We start from the raw sequence: 21,707 nt of genomic DNA, 5'->3' as shown, positions 1-21,707 counted from the left end.
CTGAACTACAGAATGCATTTTCTACTTGCAGGACTTCATCAGTTCAGTAAACTGGGTTATGAAGAATAAGAGAGAGATAGTACAGGGCCTTTGGACCTGGAAAAGAAATGTTCATAACTCATAAGAAAGCAATACAGGAGGACGACCCCACCCAGTTCACAGAGCTCCAAAAGGCACAATAATCTGAAAAATTATAAAAAAGCTCTAGATTTGATTTCGTTTGTTCACACTTAGCAATAAGATGCTTACTTCTGGAATGTTGACCAGGAAATCTATCAGTAGCTAGCAAGAATAGAAGTATGCCGCCCACTTGTTATTTTTCCTTCAGATCTCTCTGATAGGAAACACTTGAAGATTTCAAGTAAAAACAAAGAGAAATTTTCAGATAAAACCAAGAATTTTATTGCAAGAACACAAACGGAAGAAAATAGCAAGATACAAATTGATCCTCTATTCGAGAGGAGGATCTATCTCTCTCAAATCTCTAGACGCCGCTAGAGCCCAAAAAAACCTAAGTCTAAGAGATCTCAAATTCAGCCAAAATTCAAGACGCCCTAACCCTAGGAAAACAAACTATTTAATGCATATCTTCATACTTTTGTTGAGCCAAGAGTACCTGATAATTTCCACATTTTTTTCTCCATGACCTTCTCAAAATCACTATCAGAGCTGGATAGCATTTGATTCAAAATTAACCTTACATTGCATTCTTTCATCCGGAAGTGCCTAGGTTTTATCCTTTCAACTAAGCTATAGCCAAAGTAATGAGGAAATTTGACAAGTTCTGATCGTGGATAATCCATGGTGAGGAAGTAGTTCCACTTTGGTATCATGTTGCCAGTCAAGCTAAAGGTATACAAAGCTCCGTATCTTGATACCATGGTGGCTATTTCTTGCACACTGTAACCTCTCTCAAGGAAGAATTCATTGACAGGTCTGAGGTTCCCATCAATACTTAGACCAAAGGTCTGCGGACATCGGTAGATAAGAGAGGCAGGATCAATGCCCAGTGTCATGAAGTATTCTGCAGTAGGACGTAGTTTTCCTTCCACACTGTAGCTTGTTATCTGGGGACATCTTGTCAAAATTTTCCCTATGTTCTTCTCTGAAACACCGAGCTCGCTGAGAAAATCCACTGAAGCCTTTACCTTCTGCCTACTGTAGGTGAGAAGTGCAGGGAAGCGGCATATCACTTTAGCCCACCTGCTTTTGTCAACCCCATAGCTCTCGAGGAAGATCATCATGGGCTTCAAGTTCTCTGAGAGGCTAATCCCACATAACTGAGGCCTTTTATGAAGGATGGACGGTATATCTGATTTATCCACACCAAGCTCAAGGAGGAACTCTACAAGGGGCTTGATCTTTCGGTCCAAAGTATAGAAAGCAAAGGCAGGGAATCTACTTACAATGCTCTTAATTTTTTCAAGTTCCATACCAAGGTCCATGAGGTATCTGACATTAGCAGGTAGGAGTCCATCAGAATTCTTCTGACAAATTCTTGCAACAGCCCTTTCTTTCTTGTCAATGCAAGAGCTTGCTGTTAGAGCAACTGGATTAGCCTTTTCCCTACCAGGAGGATTTGGGTAGCTCACCACAACATCAACTAGTAGATCACCTTTCTCTTCATGAAGGGATTCTAGGTAAGGAATGAGGGCATTTCTGATTTCAATTGTGGTGAGCTCTCTTCCTTTAGTTTAAAACAAGTAAAATTAGTTGTTATATTCTAAATAAATTTAAAAATGAAGATGTTCAAACAATTATTAGAGTTCAAACCTACAAGAAACCAAGATTTATAGAAACTTCGGAGTTTTGACGTAAGGTGATTGATAAAAAGTTCTGACTTTTTGGCAATCCTTAAAGCCACAGCATTGCTCAAACCTTGTTTTCTAAGGAATAGTGATAGAACAGCCTTTGCTTCCTCCCTCTCTGCAGTCAACAGGCTCAAGGGAACAGCCTCAAAACTGTGATCATCAGCTCCTGATTCATCTGATCATAACGAAAAATAGTTGAGAGCCTTGTAGGTAAGAACGTACCAGTAAAGCTATAACTATTTGGGATACAGATAAGTTAAAAATGTTACTAGAAATGGATTAAGAATAATTTAGGTACTTACATGTCTTTGTTTTGCAGGCAAGACAAGCTTGAGAACTTCTAATTGGGAACTTATACAAACAAGTGCAAAGATCATAAAGAACAGGCATACCAAGCCTACAATTATAATAGAAGATGGATTAGAATCACAAGCTTTCATTTTACATTAATCAGGCTGCTAAATTATCCATGGAACATCATTTATATTTTTTATGCATTGACTATATACTGAAAGATTCACAGTAAAAATATTACTTCAACAAGTGATAAACTCACATACTAGGGAAAGAGATAGTTTTACATATGTCCATGTGTATAGAAAAAGCAATATCAGGCACTTGGTATTAAGATTCACATTAGAGTGGGAATTAGTCCCGCATAAAAACTGCAACAACATTGAATTCATAATACATTAGTGGTTCTACCAATTATCTTAAGCTTTTAATTTTATAGTTGTCCGAAATTTAGAAAAGCCTTCCTCTAATTTGATGGTCAGGAGGTAACAATACTTGGCTTTATAATATGGGCCAGGGAAATGGTTCTGTTAGTGAAAAATTATAAGCAAATCGAATTTATTTGGTGCCATTGTTGCTGTTAGCTACACAGTTACACGGCTGTCTTAAGCTTAATTCCATTTTTGTAACACAAGTGTAGCCTGTACTTTCTTTACTTTATTTGTCTATATATACTCCTTTGTAACCATCAGTTAATGTAAATGAAAAGCTATCTTTCTTCTTTATCCTGGTTCTCATCTTGTTCCCTGTTCTTGGACGAAAGTCACGTCCAGACCTACTCTGTCAACAGTTGCAACAACCCTAAGTTTTTAATTGGGTTTTATTTTTATTATTTTTGTTTTTTAGAAATCAAACAGGAATAATTTCTGAATATAAAAATCAGCTCAAGCAAGGCTAAAGTTGGCCCTCCCATAAAAAATTTATGGCTTTGCCACTAGTTGTCCATCATAAGTATATTGGATTCGAATTGAGTCATCATATTTTTCCTTCCTTTCGCATTGCATATATTAAACAATGGGAAATTTCATCTCTTTTTGGGTAAAGATTGATGTTTGTAAACATATTAGAAGGGATAGAAGCTATTTAGATATCAAAACTCCCTTGTCCATATTTTCCCACTTATTAGAGGATTATGACACTTAGCATTCCCATTATGTATTTACTTAATTTGTCTCTATACATTTTAGTAGTATCGGTGTAGATACATCTTCCTTTTCTACATAAATCTGTATCTGTAAATAGTGCACTAACACTTCAATATGAATATACAAAAATCTCCCAATACTTTTCTCTACACATTTAACCCTTCACTTCTCTAGACCTCCTGGTCACGCTCTAGTGATTACCAAACAAAATGGAAAGAAATCTTCTCCAAATATTCATAAAATTATTCACGTAAAACAGGAAAGCAGACATGGAACTAAAATTAGCATTCAAAAGCAGCGGAACCGAAGAATCTAAAATGGAGAAACCTAACGATATTTGGAAATTCCAGTTAAACTTCTACGCATTTCATTGAGCTTCGATTTTTACAGAACGAGAAGAATTTACATACAGTTACGAAGAGAAAAAGGAATGGATACCTTGAAACTGAGACGGCTGAGACTCTCCCAGGCTGGGTTATCGCGAGGACATTTGATCGACAGTTAACTCTGCTGTGTGAACTTTTAGCAAGCTGCGTTCTCCTCCCATAGTCAGTTTCATCAATAGCGGAGAATAGCGGATTCTTCTCTTTGGTCTCCAGTATATTGATCTCGAACCGAAGACTCGCAAGAAATGCCATGGCCGAGGCCGATAAAACTGAGAGTTGCGGATGAGACCAAGACGCGGAAGCAAAAGATAACCCGGGTACTAAACATATTTTTTATATTAAATTATAAATACAATAAAGTATAAAAATAGACTAAAAATAAAAATATAAATTATCACAATCTACCCCAATGTGTTTGGAGCATTTAGACCTATTTGGTATGACTAAATTAGAGGAATTTACATATATAACATTCAAAATAATCTTATTTTATATATTTAATGTATAAATGTTACTAGTTATGTAATATAATACTTTGTTAAGTGTTAACTTCCTTGACAAAACCCTTGACAATGAAGAGGAAGTTGTGGTGGTTCCGCACGATAAAAAAGATATGAGGAAGTTGTGATAAAATCTTGTTGGGATGAGCATCGCCAAAAAAGAGACGAGGAAGTTGTGATGGGATTATGTTCAGATGAGCATCAACAAGGCATATGACATGTGAAGGACAAAAAAGAGACGAGGAAGTCAAGATGAGACTTCACTTAGAAAGGAATCCACTAAACCGATAGCATGTGAATGAGCAAGAAGGCGCTAAAGAAGTGGCAACGGGATCTCATTGATAAAGGGCCATGGGGTCGGTGGTGTGTGAAGGGCAAGGAGTTCAACAATGAGATTGTAATGGAGATGATGAGGAGGGTATAAAATTTTATGTTATTTAAAATTTGAGTGTTATATGAATAAATATAATAAGTTTTACGTGAACATGTAGTTAAAATAGTTTTGAGTGTTTTGTATGCAAATCTCCCAAAATAATTTTAAGGATTTTACATACATAACATTTACAATAATCTAATTTACACATTTAACACTAAGGCTTCGTTTGGGACGACTTTCTTTCTACTTCTTAAAACAACTTTATAGTATAAAAATTTTAATTTTGTATTAAAAAGCTGCTTTATAAAGCAGTAAGAAAGCCATCCCAAACGAAGCCTAAATCTTACTTTGTACTCACATCACACTCAATTTTTTTTAGTAATATTAAAAATACCACCTCGTTAACTTCCCCAATGCCCTCCTTTAGTCAACGATTTTCTAAACTCTTCTTCCTCATCGAGGGTTTTATTATTGTTGCACATGATGAAAGTCTCATTAATGACTTCCCCCAATGATATCTCATTGCAACTTCCTCTCCTACTCTGCATATGTCATCAATCCCATCCATGGCCTCTCTCTAATAAGATCTCATGGGACATCCTCTCCTATTATTTATTTTTAATGAGTTGCACATGCCATTTGTAATATCCGTTGTCCCAAAAATTAGGTAATTAAGATTAATTCACTTAAATGTCTGTTTGAATTTGCTTTAATTTGCAATTATTAGTCTTAGCTCGTTTAATGGGGCATTGAAGTGGCCAAAGGTAGCATTCAAGAAGTGAAAAATGCAAGTTTAGAAATTTACTCTGCGGGCACTGCAGTGTTGGTATTAGCAAAGTCGTTGCATTGAGCTCTTAAGAAAAAGAGAAGAAAAAAAAAAGATTTTAGGGGTGCGCTATGGTGCCATTCCTCAACTAGAAAAGTTTGGGAGAATATGGAAGATTCTCTAGGGGCGTTACAGTGCTGAAGAGGTGAGCACTGTGGTGTTAGATTAAGCTAGTGGATTTTAAATAATAAAATATCTAAAATCATTTGCAAATCCATTTTCACCTAGCCGAAGAAACGGAGGAGAAGGGGAGAAGAGAAGAGGAAAGAGAAAGAGAGGGATATATTTTGGTTGCCAAAACTCGAGTTTCGTTTATTGGGCCAATTAGAAAAATTGTAAAGCACGAGATTAATTTACTTATGAACCCCCTGTCTTTGGTTTTAATTTCAACAGTTTTATGAGAAGTTATGGATTAAAACATGTTTTTCTCATACTTATTAAGTTTTCACTACATAACTTTTATATGTTGTTACATGCATTACTCTGAATGTTTTAACTATAAGAAATCAATTTTTTTATTGGTTGGTTTTTCTTATGCAAATTTTTTAGTATATAGTCCGATTGAGATTTTTTCGGTAATTGCAATAGTTATATAAAGGTTTTAAAATGCTCGTGTGAATATTCCTCTTAAGTTTGAAATTGATTAGGATAAGTTTAGTGGGTTTTACGTTTTACAAATAACATGCTTTTATTTACAAGTTATACATTATACAAGCATTGCATTGAAAAGTATAGTTCAGTTAGTGTTGCATTTGAATTTATATTGTTCATAGCATAACATTGGAGATCTTCTAATATGTGGGAAAAGTACACTCTCTAATATATGATAAAGGACTTATATGTTCTGTTCTAGCCCCATCTACCTACTACATATATGAGAGGTATTTTGGCCCCACTTGCTAAAAGCAGGCGTGGAAGGTTATATAATATTGTTTCATTCTAATTCTAACCTCGGTCGCTATAAGCGGGTGTGGGAGGTAAGGGGAAGACAAAAGTGCAGATGGAACATTGGGACATTAAATTTATATTAGGAAGTACATGTAATAATCTCAAATAAATGGAGTTACTAAAACTCTATTTGAATTTTGATGAACTATGAAAGCCAAGTACAAGTAAATATTTGATAGCAAGTATTATGTGAAGTATATGAAATCTCGATGCAAGTGGATTTACAAGTAAGTGAAAATGTTAAGTATGCTCTAGAACCCTGAAAGTTGTGTTTCACTATTTTACTGTTGTACTAATGCTTTAATGATTCTTTAATGCATTTTTATTATATTAACTTTTATCTTTTAAATTAAACATTAATATTTGTGATGGGTTAGGAACAAAGTCTACTAAGTTGATTGTGGTCATTTTGTTTCTTTTAATATTTCAGAAAAAGGAAAGGGCCTGACTAAGTAAAAGGTTATACAAGCATGCTTCTGAGTCCTAAGATTTGAGGTATTTATTTTGGTGGAAGCTCTAAACTTAGACTTCATGATGGCTTTGTTACTGCTTCTAAAATCAAATTTTTAGTACAAAAACTAAAATTTATATACTAAAAAGTTGTTTTAAGAAGCAGTAAAAAAACCGTCATAAACAAATGTCTGATGCCTGAATTGAATGTTGTAGAAATTTTATGGATTTCTAAGAATGCAGGCTATCAAATCTTTTTTATTTCTTTTGGAAAATTAATTTATAGCGCCGTTTAGAGTAATTGTTCTTGTGCTGAAATTAGTACTTGCTCTTGTTTGGTGAAGTACTCTTTCCCCATCCCATATGAATTTAGGATTTTTTTGAGAGGACCTTGTAGGACAACCAATGCATTCTTCTTAAATGAACATGACTTACATTTCTTACTCAGAAAATGCATTATTTCTGTTATTAACATTTCTCAATATAAATGAGCAGGTTTCCTCTGATTTTTGCCATACAAGCCTGGTGGGATAATAACCCAACGACAAATCACAATGCCTTATTTTGCACTCATTAGGAAAATAATACTGTCCTAGTGGGATTATAGCCTGGACACTGGAGCAGACATTGCATAGGTAGCCAATTCCTTTCTCAAGATCTTTCCAGATGCAGACTTTGGAATGGAATTGACAAAAGAGACTTTGCGTATTTTCTTATATGGTGCAACCTGCTTAGAGCATACAGAAACATAGCATGTTATCTATTTTGCATCTTAGGCTTCGTTTGAGACCGCTTCTTACTGCTTCGTAAAACAATAAGAAAACCGTCCCAAACGAAGCCTTCATCACTCACTAATATAGGAACAAAGATTTGTAGATATCTGCAGTTTTTGTTATAATTTATATACCTTCTTTGCCACATAATCCATCACCTCCACTTCACTAATTTTGCTTCCTGGTTGCCTCACCACAAATGCCATGGGTATCTGTCCTACTTCTTCTTGTGGATATCTATACTTGCGCAAAAGAGATTGAAAAACAAAAATGAAAGCATTTCAGAAATTAATATGACTGATATCAATAAAGAAATAAAAGACTTACGGGATAACAGCAGCATCAACAATTTCCGGTGAAGTCTGAAGAATTTGTTCCAGTTCAGCAGGTGGAACCTGGAAGGCCATCAATATCACTCCATGAAATTAAGATTTCGTTAGGGACGACTTTCTTACTGCTTCTTTTTAAAGTAGGTTTCTAATACAAAAGTTTTAATTTTTATATCAAAAAATTGCTTTAAGAAGCAATAACAAAGTCGTCCCAAACGAAGCCCAAGTTCTTGTGGTTTTCTGTTTCTTATTATTCATTTCTCGCTTTTATCGAACGTACAGTTTTTTCAATTTCTAGCACACAACAATAAGTAATCTTTTGATTTTAAATTTTAAATAATTGTTTAGTTATATATATTAGATGAAGCACCAACCAAACAGAGTCCTTGGGTGCGTTTCCAAACACGAAATACCTGATAAGCTTTGTACTTTATGAGCTCCTTTAACCTATCAACAATGTAAATGTAGCCATTCTCATCAATGTAGCAGAGGTCTCCAGTCTTCAACCAGCCTTGGGCATCAAATGTCTCCGCATTTGCCGCCTCATCACCAACGTATCCTGAAATGGAAATACTTAATTTTATAACTAGTAAAGCATCAAAATTAGTGCTGGAATTTCTTGGCATTAATAGCCAAAAATGCATTTCTACAGTCAATGGACAAACTATGAGCTAAATTTCTGGCATTAATAGCCAATGACTGATCTGTAATCTCAGACAACTATAGGGTTAGAACTGAAAGATGTGACTACTTTGGCAATCAACTGGGATAAAAATTGTTAACTTTATGTCCTTTTGAAGAGGTTCACAATAAGATTAATAATTATACTTATTGCAAGGGAAGAGCCTTCCATTTTTCCTTATCAGGAATGTATAGGTCAATTAGTTAATCTTTGTACCACACATCGTCCTTGGGATATTTGCTTTGCCTGAATTATAAGCATTTATATCTCTGTGATAATCATGGAGTTTAGCATACAAGTGTTTTTTGGCTATCGTATAAGAAACAGGCAACAAGAATTTCATTTCTTCCATTATTTTTGAATGAAACTCCATTTTTTTTTCTCTTTTTGATCTTGCCTTCTATTAGGCCGGCCCAAGGACGGCTGGCTGAACCGGTCCATGCAAGACCGGTTTAGGTGTATCAAAGGCGGGCCAAGGGTTGGGCGGAACCACAGAGAGAGAGAGAAGAGGGGGTCGGCTGGTGTGATGGGGCCCACACTCTAATTAGTGATGAGTTGGAGGGAAAATTTTAAATTAAGGGCTGTTTTGGGAATTAGTAATTGTCATTTTGCTTTAATTACTTTCTTCTGGCTAGGGTTAGGGTTACCTTCAATGGGAGAGGAGATTTGAGATAAGAGATTTGAGATCTATGGTTTATTCTTTTGGGCTTTAGGCTTTGCTAGAGATTTAGAGAGTTGTTTCTTCCTCTCGAATTGAAGAGATTTGCATCTTGTATTGTTTCTCTTGTTCGTGGATTGAATAGAAGAAGTTTCTTTGTGTTTTCTCTCTAATTTTTTAAAAATTTTGAATCTTATTGCTGATTTCTCTCTGAAATCAGTAGATTTCTCGTTGTTTTCACAAATTATTATTAGGTTTGCTTTCAAACTCAAGTAATTCCCGTTACTTGCGAACTCAAGTATTTCCAATCACCTTCTGGTGTAAAACCTGATCGGAAAACCTCCGCGAAACCTACAACCGAAGACCCTGTTTCCAAAGGATTAAGCAATGGAACAGTAACGATAGCTTAATTTCATTAAGTGGTAAAAAAAACTACTGTGCCTCCTCTATCGACAAGGCATATAACAGGAAAAAAATTAACAATGGCAATATCGAAAATAACTAAGTATTGAGTAAAAGCTAATGATGAAGTCGTTAGGAGCAGAGGTGGAGAATAGGAATTCCTTCAGGGTAGTGGCCACGGTGGCAATCGTCCAGACAGCGAAAGTGGCCACGGTGGAAAGCCGTTGCCTCAGCGATTCGGTGTTCCCCCATGAGCTGCTTATTAACTGGAACCTGGAACCACATCAGGTACCTCCCGCTATAGAAATTTCAGGTTCCATCTGAATATGTGAACTGCCTGCATCATCAGGAGGATGGTACGGAAAGAGATCCGCGACATTAAAGGTCTTGGAAGTATGCATAGTGTCTGGGAGATCGACGACATAGCATTGTCGTTAATACGTTTGAGAATAGGCACGGGACCAAATTTACGAGGACTCAATTTTGAATTTGCACCGGTGGGAAAACGGTCCTTGCGAAGTCGTATGAGAACGAGGTCGCCAGGTTGAAAAGAAACATGACGTCGGTGAAGATCAGCGGCTTTCTTGTAGGTGGAATTGGACGTGATGAGCTTCATGCGAACTTCATCAAGAACAGATTGGCATTGGTCCGTCAAAGCTGTAGCGGACTTGTTAGCACATTTGGGAAGAATAGCTATATCGAATAAGTGGTTCGGAGCCTTAGTATAGACGATAGCAAAAGGACATTGTCCAGTTGATCGGTTGGGCATAGAGTTATAAGCAAACTCCGCCTGGCTTAATGCATTTTCCCACTGTTTCGGCTGGTGCTGTACAAGACAACGCAGCATATTGCCAAGAGTCCTATTGACGACCTCCGTCTGTCTATCAGACTGGGGGTGATAAGCAGAGCTAAGGTTCAAGAAGGTATGAAGTCACTTCCACAATTCGCGCCAAAAATGGCTAACAAATTTGACATCCCGATCGGAAGTTATACTCCGCGGGAGTCCATGTAGGCGCACGATTTCATTGAAGAACAACCGAGCAACGTTGACGGCATCAAGGGACTTACGGCAGGCGACGAAGTGTGTCATCTTTGAAAAACGGTCAACAACGACCATTATGGAATCAGCTCCCCGTTGCGTTCGTGGCAAACCCAATACGAAGTCAATACTAATGTCCTCCCAGATAGAATCAGGGACCGAGAGAGGCGTGTACAGTCCGGCATTCTGCTTGTTGCATTTAAATTCTTGACAGCTCGACGAAACGGGAGACGTCTCGATGAAGTTTAGGCCAGAAAAATCTAGCCTTGAGCTGTTGGATCGTTTTCTCGCGACCCAGGTGAGCAGCCAAACCGCCTGCGTGGGCCTCTTTAATGAGCTGTTGCCTGTAGGATGATTCAAGAATGCATAGTGCGTTCCCCTTGAAGAGGTACCCGTGGCGGACAGAGTAATCTGCAACTGGTTGTGATGCCGCACATTGCTGCCAGGGAAGAGCGAAATCTGGATCTTCAGAATAGATCTCTTGGAGACATTCAAGGCCGGTTAACTCAGTCTGGAGCTGAGTGAGGAGTGCGGTGCGTCGGCTGAGAGCATCCGCAACCTGATTCTGGTTTCCAGATTTATGCTTCAGCACAAAAGTGAACTTCTGCAAAAAGAGGATCCATCTCGCGTGCATACGATTGATGGTTTTCTGACTGTTAAGGAACTGTAACGCCTTATGATCACTACTCAGAATGAAGTCCTGGTGAAGTAGATAGTGCTCCCAATGTTTCAACGCACGAACGACAACATAGAGCTCTTGCTCGTACACTGTCCATTTTTGTCTGGCATTGCTCAATTTTTCACTGAAAAACTCTATGGGACGGTCGGATTGAGATAGCACTGCGCCAATTCCGACTGTGGATGCGTCGGTATCCACTTGGAATGGGAGGTCGAAGTTTGGAAGTGCTAGAGCAGGTGCGGAGCTTAAAGCTTCCTTTATGGTGTCCCAACTGCGCTGACTGGATTCATTCCAATATAGTTGTTTGGCTTTCAAACAGTCCATGATTGGCGCCATTATGATGCTGAATCCCCGAATGAAACGTCTGTAAAAATTGGCAAGTCCATGGAAACTGCGGACGTCGAACATGGTGCGAGGGATTGGCCAGTCGCGGATGGCCGAGATCTTGCGTGGATCGGTTGCGACTCCATCAGCCGAGACAATATAGCCCAAAAAATAAACTTGCGCTGTAGCGAATTCACACTTAGATGAATTCAAATAAAGATGGTGTTCTCTAAGTGCCTGTAACACCTTAGTAAGGTGTCCGATATGATCTTCAAAGGACGAGCTGTAGATCAAGATGTCATCGAAATAAACAACGCAAAAACGATTAAGGTGATCCTTGAGTACCTCGGTCATCAGGCGCATAAAGGTCGCTGGAGCGTTGCACAATCCGAACGGCATGACACGCCACTCGAACAATCCTTGCTTGGTCTTAAACGCCGTTTTCCATTCATCGCCGAGCCGGATACGGATTTGATGATAACCGCTGCGGAGATCGAGTTTAGAAAACACGCTGGAGCCGGCGAGCTTGTCCAACATGTCTTCAATGCGCGGTACAGGAAAGCTGTATTTTGTAGTGATCTTATTGATAGCTCGGCTATCAATACACATGCGCCATTTGTTGTCCTTCTTGGGTACTAACAGAGCTGGGACAGCGCAAGGGCTCAAGCTGGGTTGAATCAACTTCTGTCTAAGCAAATCGTCAACCATTTCTTGCAACAGCTCATGCTCCTTTGGGCTCATACGATAGTGTGGGAGATTCGGTAAATTGGCTCCGGGAACCAGATCAATCTGATGCTGAATCATGCGTATCCGGGGTAGTTCGGGTGGCAGCTCTGAAGGCATAATATCCTGGAATTCCTGAAGTAGCTTGTCAATTTGTGGTAGACTGGACGTCTGCATTTGATTGGGGCCAAGGTCGACAGACACCAAGGCATAAATACAAGGAGCACTATCAGCTAATAATGCAGTGCCTGAGACGAGATTAAGAACAACCTTGTCTTTTGCCACATTGGAGTGTGATGTTGCGGTATGTGGCAGCAACTTCAGTTTCCGCCCTTTCCATTCAAACGAATAAGTATTTTGCCGACAATCGTATATAGCCCCATTGTCGTATTGCCATGGCCGGCCCAAGATGAGATGACATACGTCCATGTCAATGACATCACAAAGAACTTCGCACACATAGCTCTTCCCAATCGAGAAATTAAATCTACACATATCAGTGATAGAGATCTCAACCCCTTTCTTAACCCAGCTGATTTTATACGGCTGCGGGTTCTTTGTCGTTTTCAATTGCAAAGCTTGTACCAGAGATCGGGATACCACATTCTCTGTACACCCATTGTCAATCAGTAATTCACACACTCTTCCTCCAATGGTGCAACGAGTGCGAAAAATAGCATTTCGTTGGGACGTGGTGGGTTGCCGAGGTGCTAATAGTAGTCGTTCCAAAATGCAGACGACGGCTTCTCCTTCATCTGGTGTAAGTTCTTCAAAAACATCATCATTGGTGTCCGGATTGTATTCTACTCCCTCCTCATTGTCTCCTTCCACAATTTGAAGTTGTGGTCTTGTCGGGCACTCGTTTGACTTATGGCCAGGCTGGAAACATCGGAAGCATTTCAGAGTTGTTGGCTTAGCATAAGGATTGTCCCGAGGGGGTGGCCGAGGTCTAGCTGCTGCCTTGTTATCAGGTACAGGGGCGGACTGAGAATTAGTTGCCGAAGCTGGTGACATTAACTTGGGCTGTGCATAATGGCGGGACTCACTGGAGGGATCAACCAATTGGCGTCTGTTGGAGTAGTTCTTGGACTGTTTAGACAATTGCAGCTCGGCCTTCAGTGCGAAATTCACTGCCTGTGAAAGGGTCCATAACGAATTTAATTGCAACTTATCCTGTAAGGAGTCCTTCAACCCCCCAGTATACCGGGCAACCAACTGGTTGTCTGATTCTGGCAAATTATTCCTCGCACTTAGTCTGTAGAATTCTTCTGTGTACTCACTAACGGACCGAGTGCCCTGTACACAGTGCTGATATTGAAGATACAATATTTGTTCATAGTCCGTTGGGAGGAAATGACCCCTCATCATTTGCTTCATACGGTACCAGTTCCGCACTGAACCCTTTCCCTCCCGTTGTCGGTTCTGCTGTAGTTGCATCCACCAAGCGCTGGCACCCCCTTTTAACCGACAGGCAACATACTTCACTTGTTTTTCAGGTGGTATTTCCATATAATCAAAGAAGGTTTCAACAGCTCTCTCCCAGTCGAGATAGTCTTCGATGTGGAGTCGCCTTTCAAAGAACGGAATATCAAGTTTAACTCGAAATTCTCCATGATGGTTAGAGTGTCTGTCTCTCGCCGGTCGGGCTCCCGGTCTCTCCCCGAAACCGCGGTCGGTGTGTTCGAAGGGTTCGAATCCTCCCAGTAGTCCATCATCAGCATCTGAATCCGAATAATCGGAGTACGCTGCAGGAATTCTCCTCGGCATTCTTTCGGCAGTCATCCGATTTCGCCGCTCAGGCGAAACGTCTTCACGGTCGATGCGCGGAATATCAGTGGGTACGCCACTGCGCTGCCGCAATGCTTGGATCTCCTTTTTTGTTTCTACGGTGAACCGCCTAAACTCCGCAGCGAGGTCAGCTACCTCTCTGGAGATGCTGTTAACTGCGGTTCGCCAGTCATCTAAGCTCCGATCGTCGTCAGGAGCGGCTCTGCGGCTGGACTTGGCCATCACGGTGCCTGTTCGTGCTTGGCTCTGATACCAGATGGTGTGAAACCTGATCGGAAAACCACCGCGAAACCTGCAACCGAAGACCCTGTTTCCAAAGGATTAAGCAATGGAACAGTAACGATAGCTTAATTTCATTAAGTGGTAAAAAAAACTACTGTGCCTCCTCTATCGACAAGGCATATAACAGGAGAAAAATTAACAATGGCAATATCGAAAATAACTAAGTATTGAGTAAAAGCTAATGATGAAGTCGTTAGGAGCAGAGGTGAAGAATAGGAATTCCTTCAGGGTAGTGGCCACGGTGGCAATCGTCCAGACAGCGGAAGTGGCCACGGTGGCAAGCCGTTGCCTCAGCGATCCGGTGTTCCCCCGTGAGCTGCTTATTAACTGGAACCTGGAACCACATCACCTTCTTAATTTGTGTGTAGGTTTATCAAAACTTCCAACTGCTCATGCTATGGAGGAACTGAGAAGTTATTTGCTCAACGGGCAAAAATACTCTCAATTTTTAAATCTGTATTTTTCAACTTATTCAAAAATGGCTTGTATCAATTCAAATGGCAAATACAAAATTTCATTTGAGGCCAATTTTTATAATTTTAATTTTCTGGTAGCTTTTGCGTACCTTTCATGACTGCAGGGCTTCGTACCCACAACTCACCATGTTGGCCTACAGACAGGAATTCTCCGCTGAGGGGATCGACGATTTTAGCCTCAAGGTTCTCACTAAGGCGGCCAACAGACCTTTGTTGCTTGCATTCCTCTGCGTAAATCATCCTGGAAATCCCTCCTGCTTCCGTCGAGCCATATCCCTGTATCAAATTAAAATTATTATCTGTCCTTAAAATGCTTAAGACGTTATATTTGATTGCGAAGTTTAAACTTGGCGACCGTTGCATGTTTTTAATTTTTTTTTTCCCTTTTCTCAAACTCAAGGCCATGAATGAAAAGTTAACCCTTCACTTTTCATGTCTTGGCCGGCCTTAGGATGGGGTCTAAATCATGAAAAATTATTTATGCGGAGAGGCTGGGCTCAAAACGCTGTTAGGAGACCAACTAGAATGCGTCACGTAAATGGTACCGAGCCGCGGTATCAAGTAGTACCGAACAAGAGGTGACGTTGTGCATTTTGATTGGTCTCCGGACGGCATTCGACATCCGCACAGAATAATTAGTCATAAATGATAAAACTCAGATTAATCACTTGAAATAGCTAACTAAAATGTAGTTAATAATGAGAGAATGATGATTCAGTTACAACAAGAGTTTGGCAACTATATTAAATAGTAACTGGGGCATATAGAGGGTGCTATAAAAATTGAAACTTTGTAGCAATTGAGGTAGTATACTATATGAGATGGGAAGAGCACACATCAACCCAAGTAAGGAGGTGTGCCTCATTTTAGTTTGAATAAAAATATTGATGTTTGGTGGTGATCTTTTTTTTCTTTTGTAAAGTAGTAGAGCTTTTAGGATTTTAACTTTGAGAAAAAAATAGGATAGTAAGCTGTTTGCTTCTTCCCTATCTCTAATGAAATATAATATCTCAATATCATTCTCCTAAAACTTTGAGCATTATTTAAGTTTTGTAGTGCAATTAAAGCACTAACGTTGTGAGGTCCCACACCCTAAATGAGAAAAATAGAAGGCTGATTTATGTCATTGACAACAATTGTAAAATTTGTTGAACAATCTTGACATCTTGTTGTTGATTGTTGATAGTGCAATTGATGAAGATGATTCTCATAAAATCACATAAATTCTCGTTTTATATGAGTACAGTATTCATAAAGTTAGGGTGTGGAGGTGGGTTCTAGGAAGCTTGCCCTTTTGCCTAAAAAAATTTACTGACTTGTGATTGCTAGAGGGAGTAGTTGTCAGCAGATAGGTGGGAACAATATTTTTGATATTGGAGATGAAAAATTTGAGGGATGGGGGAATGGTAGATGCTTCGACATGACCATTCACAAAGGATTTGTCTTTTTGGGAAGCAACAGAGTGTGTCATGAGAAAGATGTCTGCTTTGATATTATGAAAAGACAAGCAACAGAGTGTGTCATGAAAAAGATGTCTGCTCTGATATCATGACGAAAGCAATGTACTTGTTTGCAGATGCGAGCTAAACATGAAAAGTGATAATAAATTAGAGCAGCATATAGTGCATATAGTACACAAGTGTTAGGTGAATAGTCATTTTCATATATCATAGCTCTAGCAATACATGTGTTTATTTAGATTTGAGCTTAGGTAGCTTTACATATGTATGGGCATAATGAGAGTGTTTGTTAGACACAGACTGCTGCATGTGATTTATTATAGCATGTGGGTTGCTGTTGCCTTGTCTTTTTTTTGGGTAAATGCTGTTGCCTTGTCAGAGTGAATGGTTTTGTGCTCCATTAATTGTGAAGTTTAATAGCTTAAAGAGTTTTGTCCTTTGAAAAATATAGATGATTGGATTTTTTATTTAACAAGGATTGATGAAAACACTCATGGGTCATTAAATATGGCTATGAAGATGAGCAAAGAATACAAAACAAGTATGACTTATATTTAAAGGAGTATTACAAACATATTTTATGATGCACCAATATTTAATATTAAAGTATACACTATCTAATACATGTCATGGCATTACATTGCCCACAAGCCATCCTCATTTATTAGTCAGTCTAATGCAAAATATAATAAATAAATGAAGGGAATGAGTGTCATCAGATCTAGATTTTTTTAGTCAGGGCTTCATTAAAGAGAGAGAGAGAGAGTTTACTATAATAATTTCAATAACATGAAAATGCAAAATGCTTGGGAAAAAAAAAAAGAGAGAGAATGGCAAGTTAGTGATGATGCCTCAAATCTCTTCTATATAGTCTTTGACATATCAGCATTTTTTTTTGGGACATTTATGTCAGCATGCATCGCATATATAAGACTCGAATCTAAGATCTCTTAGTTGATAGCCCAAGCTCCCAACAACCAGATCAAGATGAGCTAAATGACGTATTTGCATTCATAAATACTTTATTTAGGCATGAATTCTTTATGTATAAAATTTTGTAAATCTTCTCACTCTTGACATAAATAGAGAGGGGGTGAATCAAGTCTTACTTGAATATATAACTAAGGGTATGTTTGTGACTGTTGCTTTTATTTTTTTTGTTAAGATGATTGAAGAATTATTGTATGAAAACTAATTTTTTTTCAGAATTTGTTGTAAAAAATAACTTTCTAGTATATAAATTTATAGAAAATAAAAATAATAGCCAAATTGAAATTGTGCTTGCAGTTTGAAAAATAAAGCAATACAAAAATTATCCCAAACGAAAGCTAAGTTGGGTGGACCCAAGTTATTGGGGGGCAAAGGCATCCAGTTTCCTCATGTTGAATTAGCCTATTATGTTATGATTTTAAATAAATAACAATGAAGGGAGTGGCAACTACTAAGAGATTGAAGATTAATAAGTTTTTTTTTTTAATTTTTGGAAGGTAAATGAAATATGCACTTAACAATAATTTTATATAGATTAGCACTTTTTTAACAATAATTATTATTTATTTTATAAAAAAAATTTACATATCTTAAAATGTTTATTTAATTTACATAATTACTATTTAATTTATTTATTTTCAACTTCATGATCAAGATTTGATTAAGATAAATTTTGAAATTATTTTAAATTGAGTATAATATATATTTAATTAGTCAATTACATCAAAATATCTTAAAATAAATCTAATTATTTTAACATCTATTCTAATTAAAATCTAAGTAAAATACTTTGACCTATAGTTTTTATTTGGATGCTTTTCACTTAAATAAAAAGTCTTCAGGCTAGGTGGTAACATGTGACAACTACCTGATTTAACGAAGGATTTGATAAAAAAAAAAAAGAAAAAGAAAAAAAAAAAACGCAGGATTTGATGAAAAAAAAAAAAAAACAAGGATTTGATGCCCAAATACTATTTTAGGGTTGTCAAAATCGAGTTACGGATTAGGTTTGGGTCAAACCTAGAGCTGTTACAATTTACAAACATGTCACTTTTTCAGACCTGAATCTGACTCGTGACCCGAGTAGTAGCAGACTCATTTCACATCTCAGATTCTGTATTATTCTGTTCTTATTCTTTATATGGTTTAATGAGACGATCATTTTACATATTTACAAGTGGAAAAATAAATTATGTCAAAGCTATCTTAATGCAATTTATATGATAATCAATTTTATAATTATTGTCTTACTTTAAAACTACTGTTTTATGCAAACTTTGTATTACACTGATTTAAAATTAAAATTCATAATTTTTAAAATTGTCATCATATTAAATATATCAAGATATCTTAAAAATTATTTTTATGTATTCCTAAATTTTGGCATCAATGTTTGGGATTTGTGTGTAAATTAAGATTTCTTTAGTACAAAAATTTAACTAGAAAGTCATTTTAAGAAGCAGTAAGAAAGCCGTCCTAAATGAAACCTAAAATTTTATTTTGGACTTTTTTTACTATTTTTTAAAATAGTTATTTTAGATTTTTAGTACAAATTTTTTTATTTAAAAAATATTTATATTAAAAAATTATTTTAGAAACCATTAAACAAAATTACCCCAAATCAATTTAAAACAAATTAGTAGTTCTCAAATTTTGGCTTTTTGGACAGCTGAATTTCAAGCCCAAAATATTTTTGAAATGAAGTTTATTTATTTTTCATCTAGTTTCTTTTCAGCATATTTGAAGTTGTTAAAATTCAAAATGCAGAATGCATAAAGCATGGGCGGAACTCCTTGGTGGTCAGGGGGGCAATTCATAAACTCAAAATCTCATTCTTGAAGTTAGTAACGCACCAGAAAACTACCCATACACGCTTTTCTCTAGCGTGGTGGGAAGGGAACTCGGTGCGACGCCTACAGTGAGGTAATTGCCTCCCCAACTAAAAATTTTAAAATACTATGGTCTTTAGGTAATTGTCCATGGCAGGTCGAAACCCGCCAGGAGGCGCTGCACCTCTTGAACTCCCGACATATATGCCTTATAAGTTTGACCCAGCTAAAATTTAGGACTGGTTTCGCCCCTGACATAAAGTGAAGTTGGCCACCTTATACATAGTTGGTTGTTGCCAAATATTATTGTTGGCAACCAATCGCTACCAATATTTTGTTGCTCATTATAGCTGCGCTTCACTGGCTCGCCATTTTGCCCCACTGTTTAGATCACCGTGGGCATTGAACATCTCTGATTAATTATTATTTCAACTATATTGATATTTTATTATATTTTATGTATTTCAAATCAAATTAGAAAAATAAACCCATATATTTATAATTTTCTAATTCATATCTCCCAACTATAATTTGAATATACTATTATCATTGTATACGGTAACTATGTTTTCAACGGGAACAAACTACTTAAATATTATAAATAAAATATTTAAGAATCTAATAACGACTCATATTATGTTCTTAGGAATTTAAATCAAGATTATTACAAAAATATAACGCACCTGACAAATCAAGATGCCAGGGAAACGTGCCGAGAATCTCTCCACCGCATCCTCCGACAACGGCGCCCCACCGCAGAATATCCGTTTCAACGCCGATAGGTCTTGCCGCATCACGTCCTCCGACCTAGCCATCGCAAAAACTACCGGCGGCGCCGCCGTCATCTGCGTGACGCCGTACTTCTCCGCAGCGCGCATCATATCCGGAAAAGTCACCCTATCCATCACCACCAACGTATCCCCGAGCGCTACCGTTCTCAGCCCAAAAAAGAATCCCAGCGAATGGAACATCGGCGCCGAGAGCAGATTCACGTCCGGCCCGGCCCGGCTCGGTTGCAGGGCGTGGAACCCAGCCGTCATTGCGATGAAATTGCGATGCGTAAGCGCTGCAGCCTTCATGTGGCCCGTCGTCCCGGAGGAGAACTGTATCGCCGCCACATCGGACTGTTCGATGGCTGGGGAAGGTGAGGGGAAGATGGCGTCGGTTTCGAGGAAGGAGTGGAAGGTCGGGGAGTCGAGGAAGAGAGTGGGAAGATTAGAAGGGAGCTTGGAGACGGTGGAGGAGACGGCGAAGGCGATGGACGGGTTGGTTAGGCGGACGAGACGGGAGAGCTCGGCGGGAGTGGCCGCGGGGTTAGCGGGGGAAACGGTGACGCCAAGAGAGAGGAGGGCGAAGTAGAGGATGGGAATGTCGATGGTAGCAGGGGAGAGGATGAATGCCACTTGGCCGCGGGAGAGGCCCGCATGGTCCTGGAGGGCAAAAGCGAGAGAGTTGACGCGGGAGAAGAAGGCTGGAAAGGAGACGGAAGCGGAGGTGGCGGCGTCGATGAGGGCGGGGTGGGAGGGGAGAGGAGAGGGTAGGAGGGAAAGGGCGAAGACCGGAAAAGAGAGAGGATGCGAAGGCGGAGGGAGTGGGACAGCCGGCCGGAGGCTATGGAAGGTTTTTAGTTCGGAACAGAAGCCACTATTGGCGTCTATGGAAGGCATTGGCGGCAGCGGTGAAGGGGTTTAAGTTATGAGAGGTTCATGCGTTGATATTTATTTGGGGGATTTACATACCTACCACCATTTATTTATAGATTTTTGACAGAAAGTGACTGTGGGATGTGCTTATTTTAATTTGTGTAAGAAGTTAAGAACAGGGAAGAGGACGAAGCCGAAAGGGGTGAATTGGGAAAAGATGCTCTACACAAGACGAAATGATTTCGGCGTCCTCATAATCTATTCAAACTAGTATAATAGTCCCAACTTTTCCCAAAAAAAGATGCAGTGCCAACTACCTCTTGCAACGGAACGCACCAGAGTAGCTATAATTAATTAGGCTAAATGCAATAAAGTTAGTGTTAAACAAAATTATATAAATACAACCTCTAATTCATAGACGAAGGTGACTAGAATTTAGTAATATACATATATATTCATGGCTTAGACTCTGTTTTTGGTAAACCCTTAAAAATTGATAATGCGACCTCCTCTGTTTCTCGTCCGTTTGTTGCTCGCACTTTGGTTGAACTGGATGTGACCAAACATTATCCTGATAAAATTTGTATTGGCCCGGATAACATTGGTTATGCTCAATATATGGTTATGGAAGATTTTCCTGAGTATTGTGCACAATGTTTCTCTTTAGGGCATTCGAAGGCTGGTTGTAGGATTTTACACCCTCACCTTGACTCCTCTGCCTTGCCTCCGTCTACTGTTAATAATAAGGTGGAGGAGGGTGGGGACGTTGCTCCTGTGCTCCCTGGCCTTGTGGTGGCTCTTTCTGTCCTTGTGGTTGTGGCTCATGATGGCATTATCTGTGATGATTATGTTGTGCACAATTTAGTCATGAATTTGGATGTTGAATTGCCCGCA

General features: G+C 38.7%; 2 protein-coding genes across 5 annotated transcripts; both read right to left on the bottom strand.

Annotated features, from left to right (window-relative positions):
* Positions 1 to 362: 362 nt before the first annotated feature.
* LOC110109039 (transcription termination factor MTERF5, chloroplastic) lies at positions 363 to 3,938 on the bottom strand. 4 transcript variants are annotated; one of them, XM_028691960.1, is made up of 4 exons: positions 3,689 to 3,938; positions 2,114 to 2,208; positions 1,774 to 1,986; positions 363 to 1,687 (listed from the first exon to the last, which is right to left on the bottom strand). In XM_028691960.1, the coding sequence occupies exons 1-4, from the start codon at positions 3,886 to 3,888 to the stop codon at positions 591 to 593; spliced, it is 1,605 nt and encodes a 534-aa protein (XP_028547793.1). In that variant the 5' UTR covers positions 3,889 to 3,938; the 3' UTR covers positions 363 to 590. The 4 variants fall into 4 exon arrangements, with proteins under 4 accessions (XP_028547793.1, XP_028547795.1, XP_028547794.1 ...); XM_028691962.1 differs by having other exon boundaries at positions 1,879 to 1,986; XM_028691961.1 differs by having other exon boundaries at positions 2,114 to 2,175.
* A 3,295-nt stretch (positions 3,939 to 7,233) lies between these two features.
* LOC110109032 (4-coumarate--CoA ligase-like 7) lies at positions 7,234 to 20,861 on the bottom strand (the record flags this gene model as incomplete). The annotated part of the gene is given in 6 exon segments (XM_020839928.2): positions 7,234 to 7,463; positions 7,644 to 7,746; positions 7,837 to 7,904; positions 8,252 to 8,397; positions 14,981 to 15,167; positions 19,854 to 20,861. Coding segments are annotated over 6 exon segments (1,638 nt in total), but the record flags the coding sequence as incomplete, so codon positions are not given.
* Positions 20,862 to 21,707: the final 846 nt, after the last annotated feature.

Source organism: Dendrobium catenatum, unplaced genomic scaffold (assembly GCF_001605985.2).
Source record: "Dendrobium catenatum unplaced genomic scaffold, ASM160598v2 original_scaffold_96786, whole genome shotgun sequence".
Classification (NCBI taxonomy): Eukaryota; Viridiplantae; Streptophyta; class Magnoliopsida; order Asparagales; family Orchidaceae; genus Dendrobium; species Dendrobium catenatum.
Note: the sequence above shows the minus strand (reverse complement) of the source record. Positions and strands in the feature narration are given on the sequence as shown.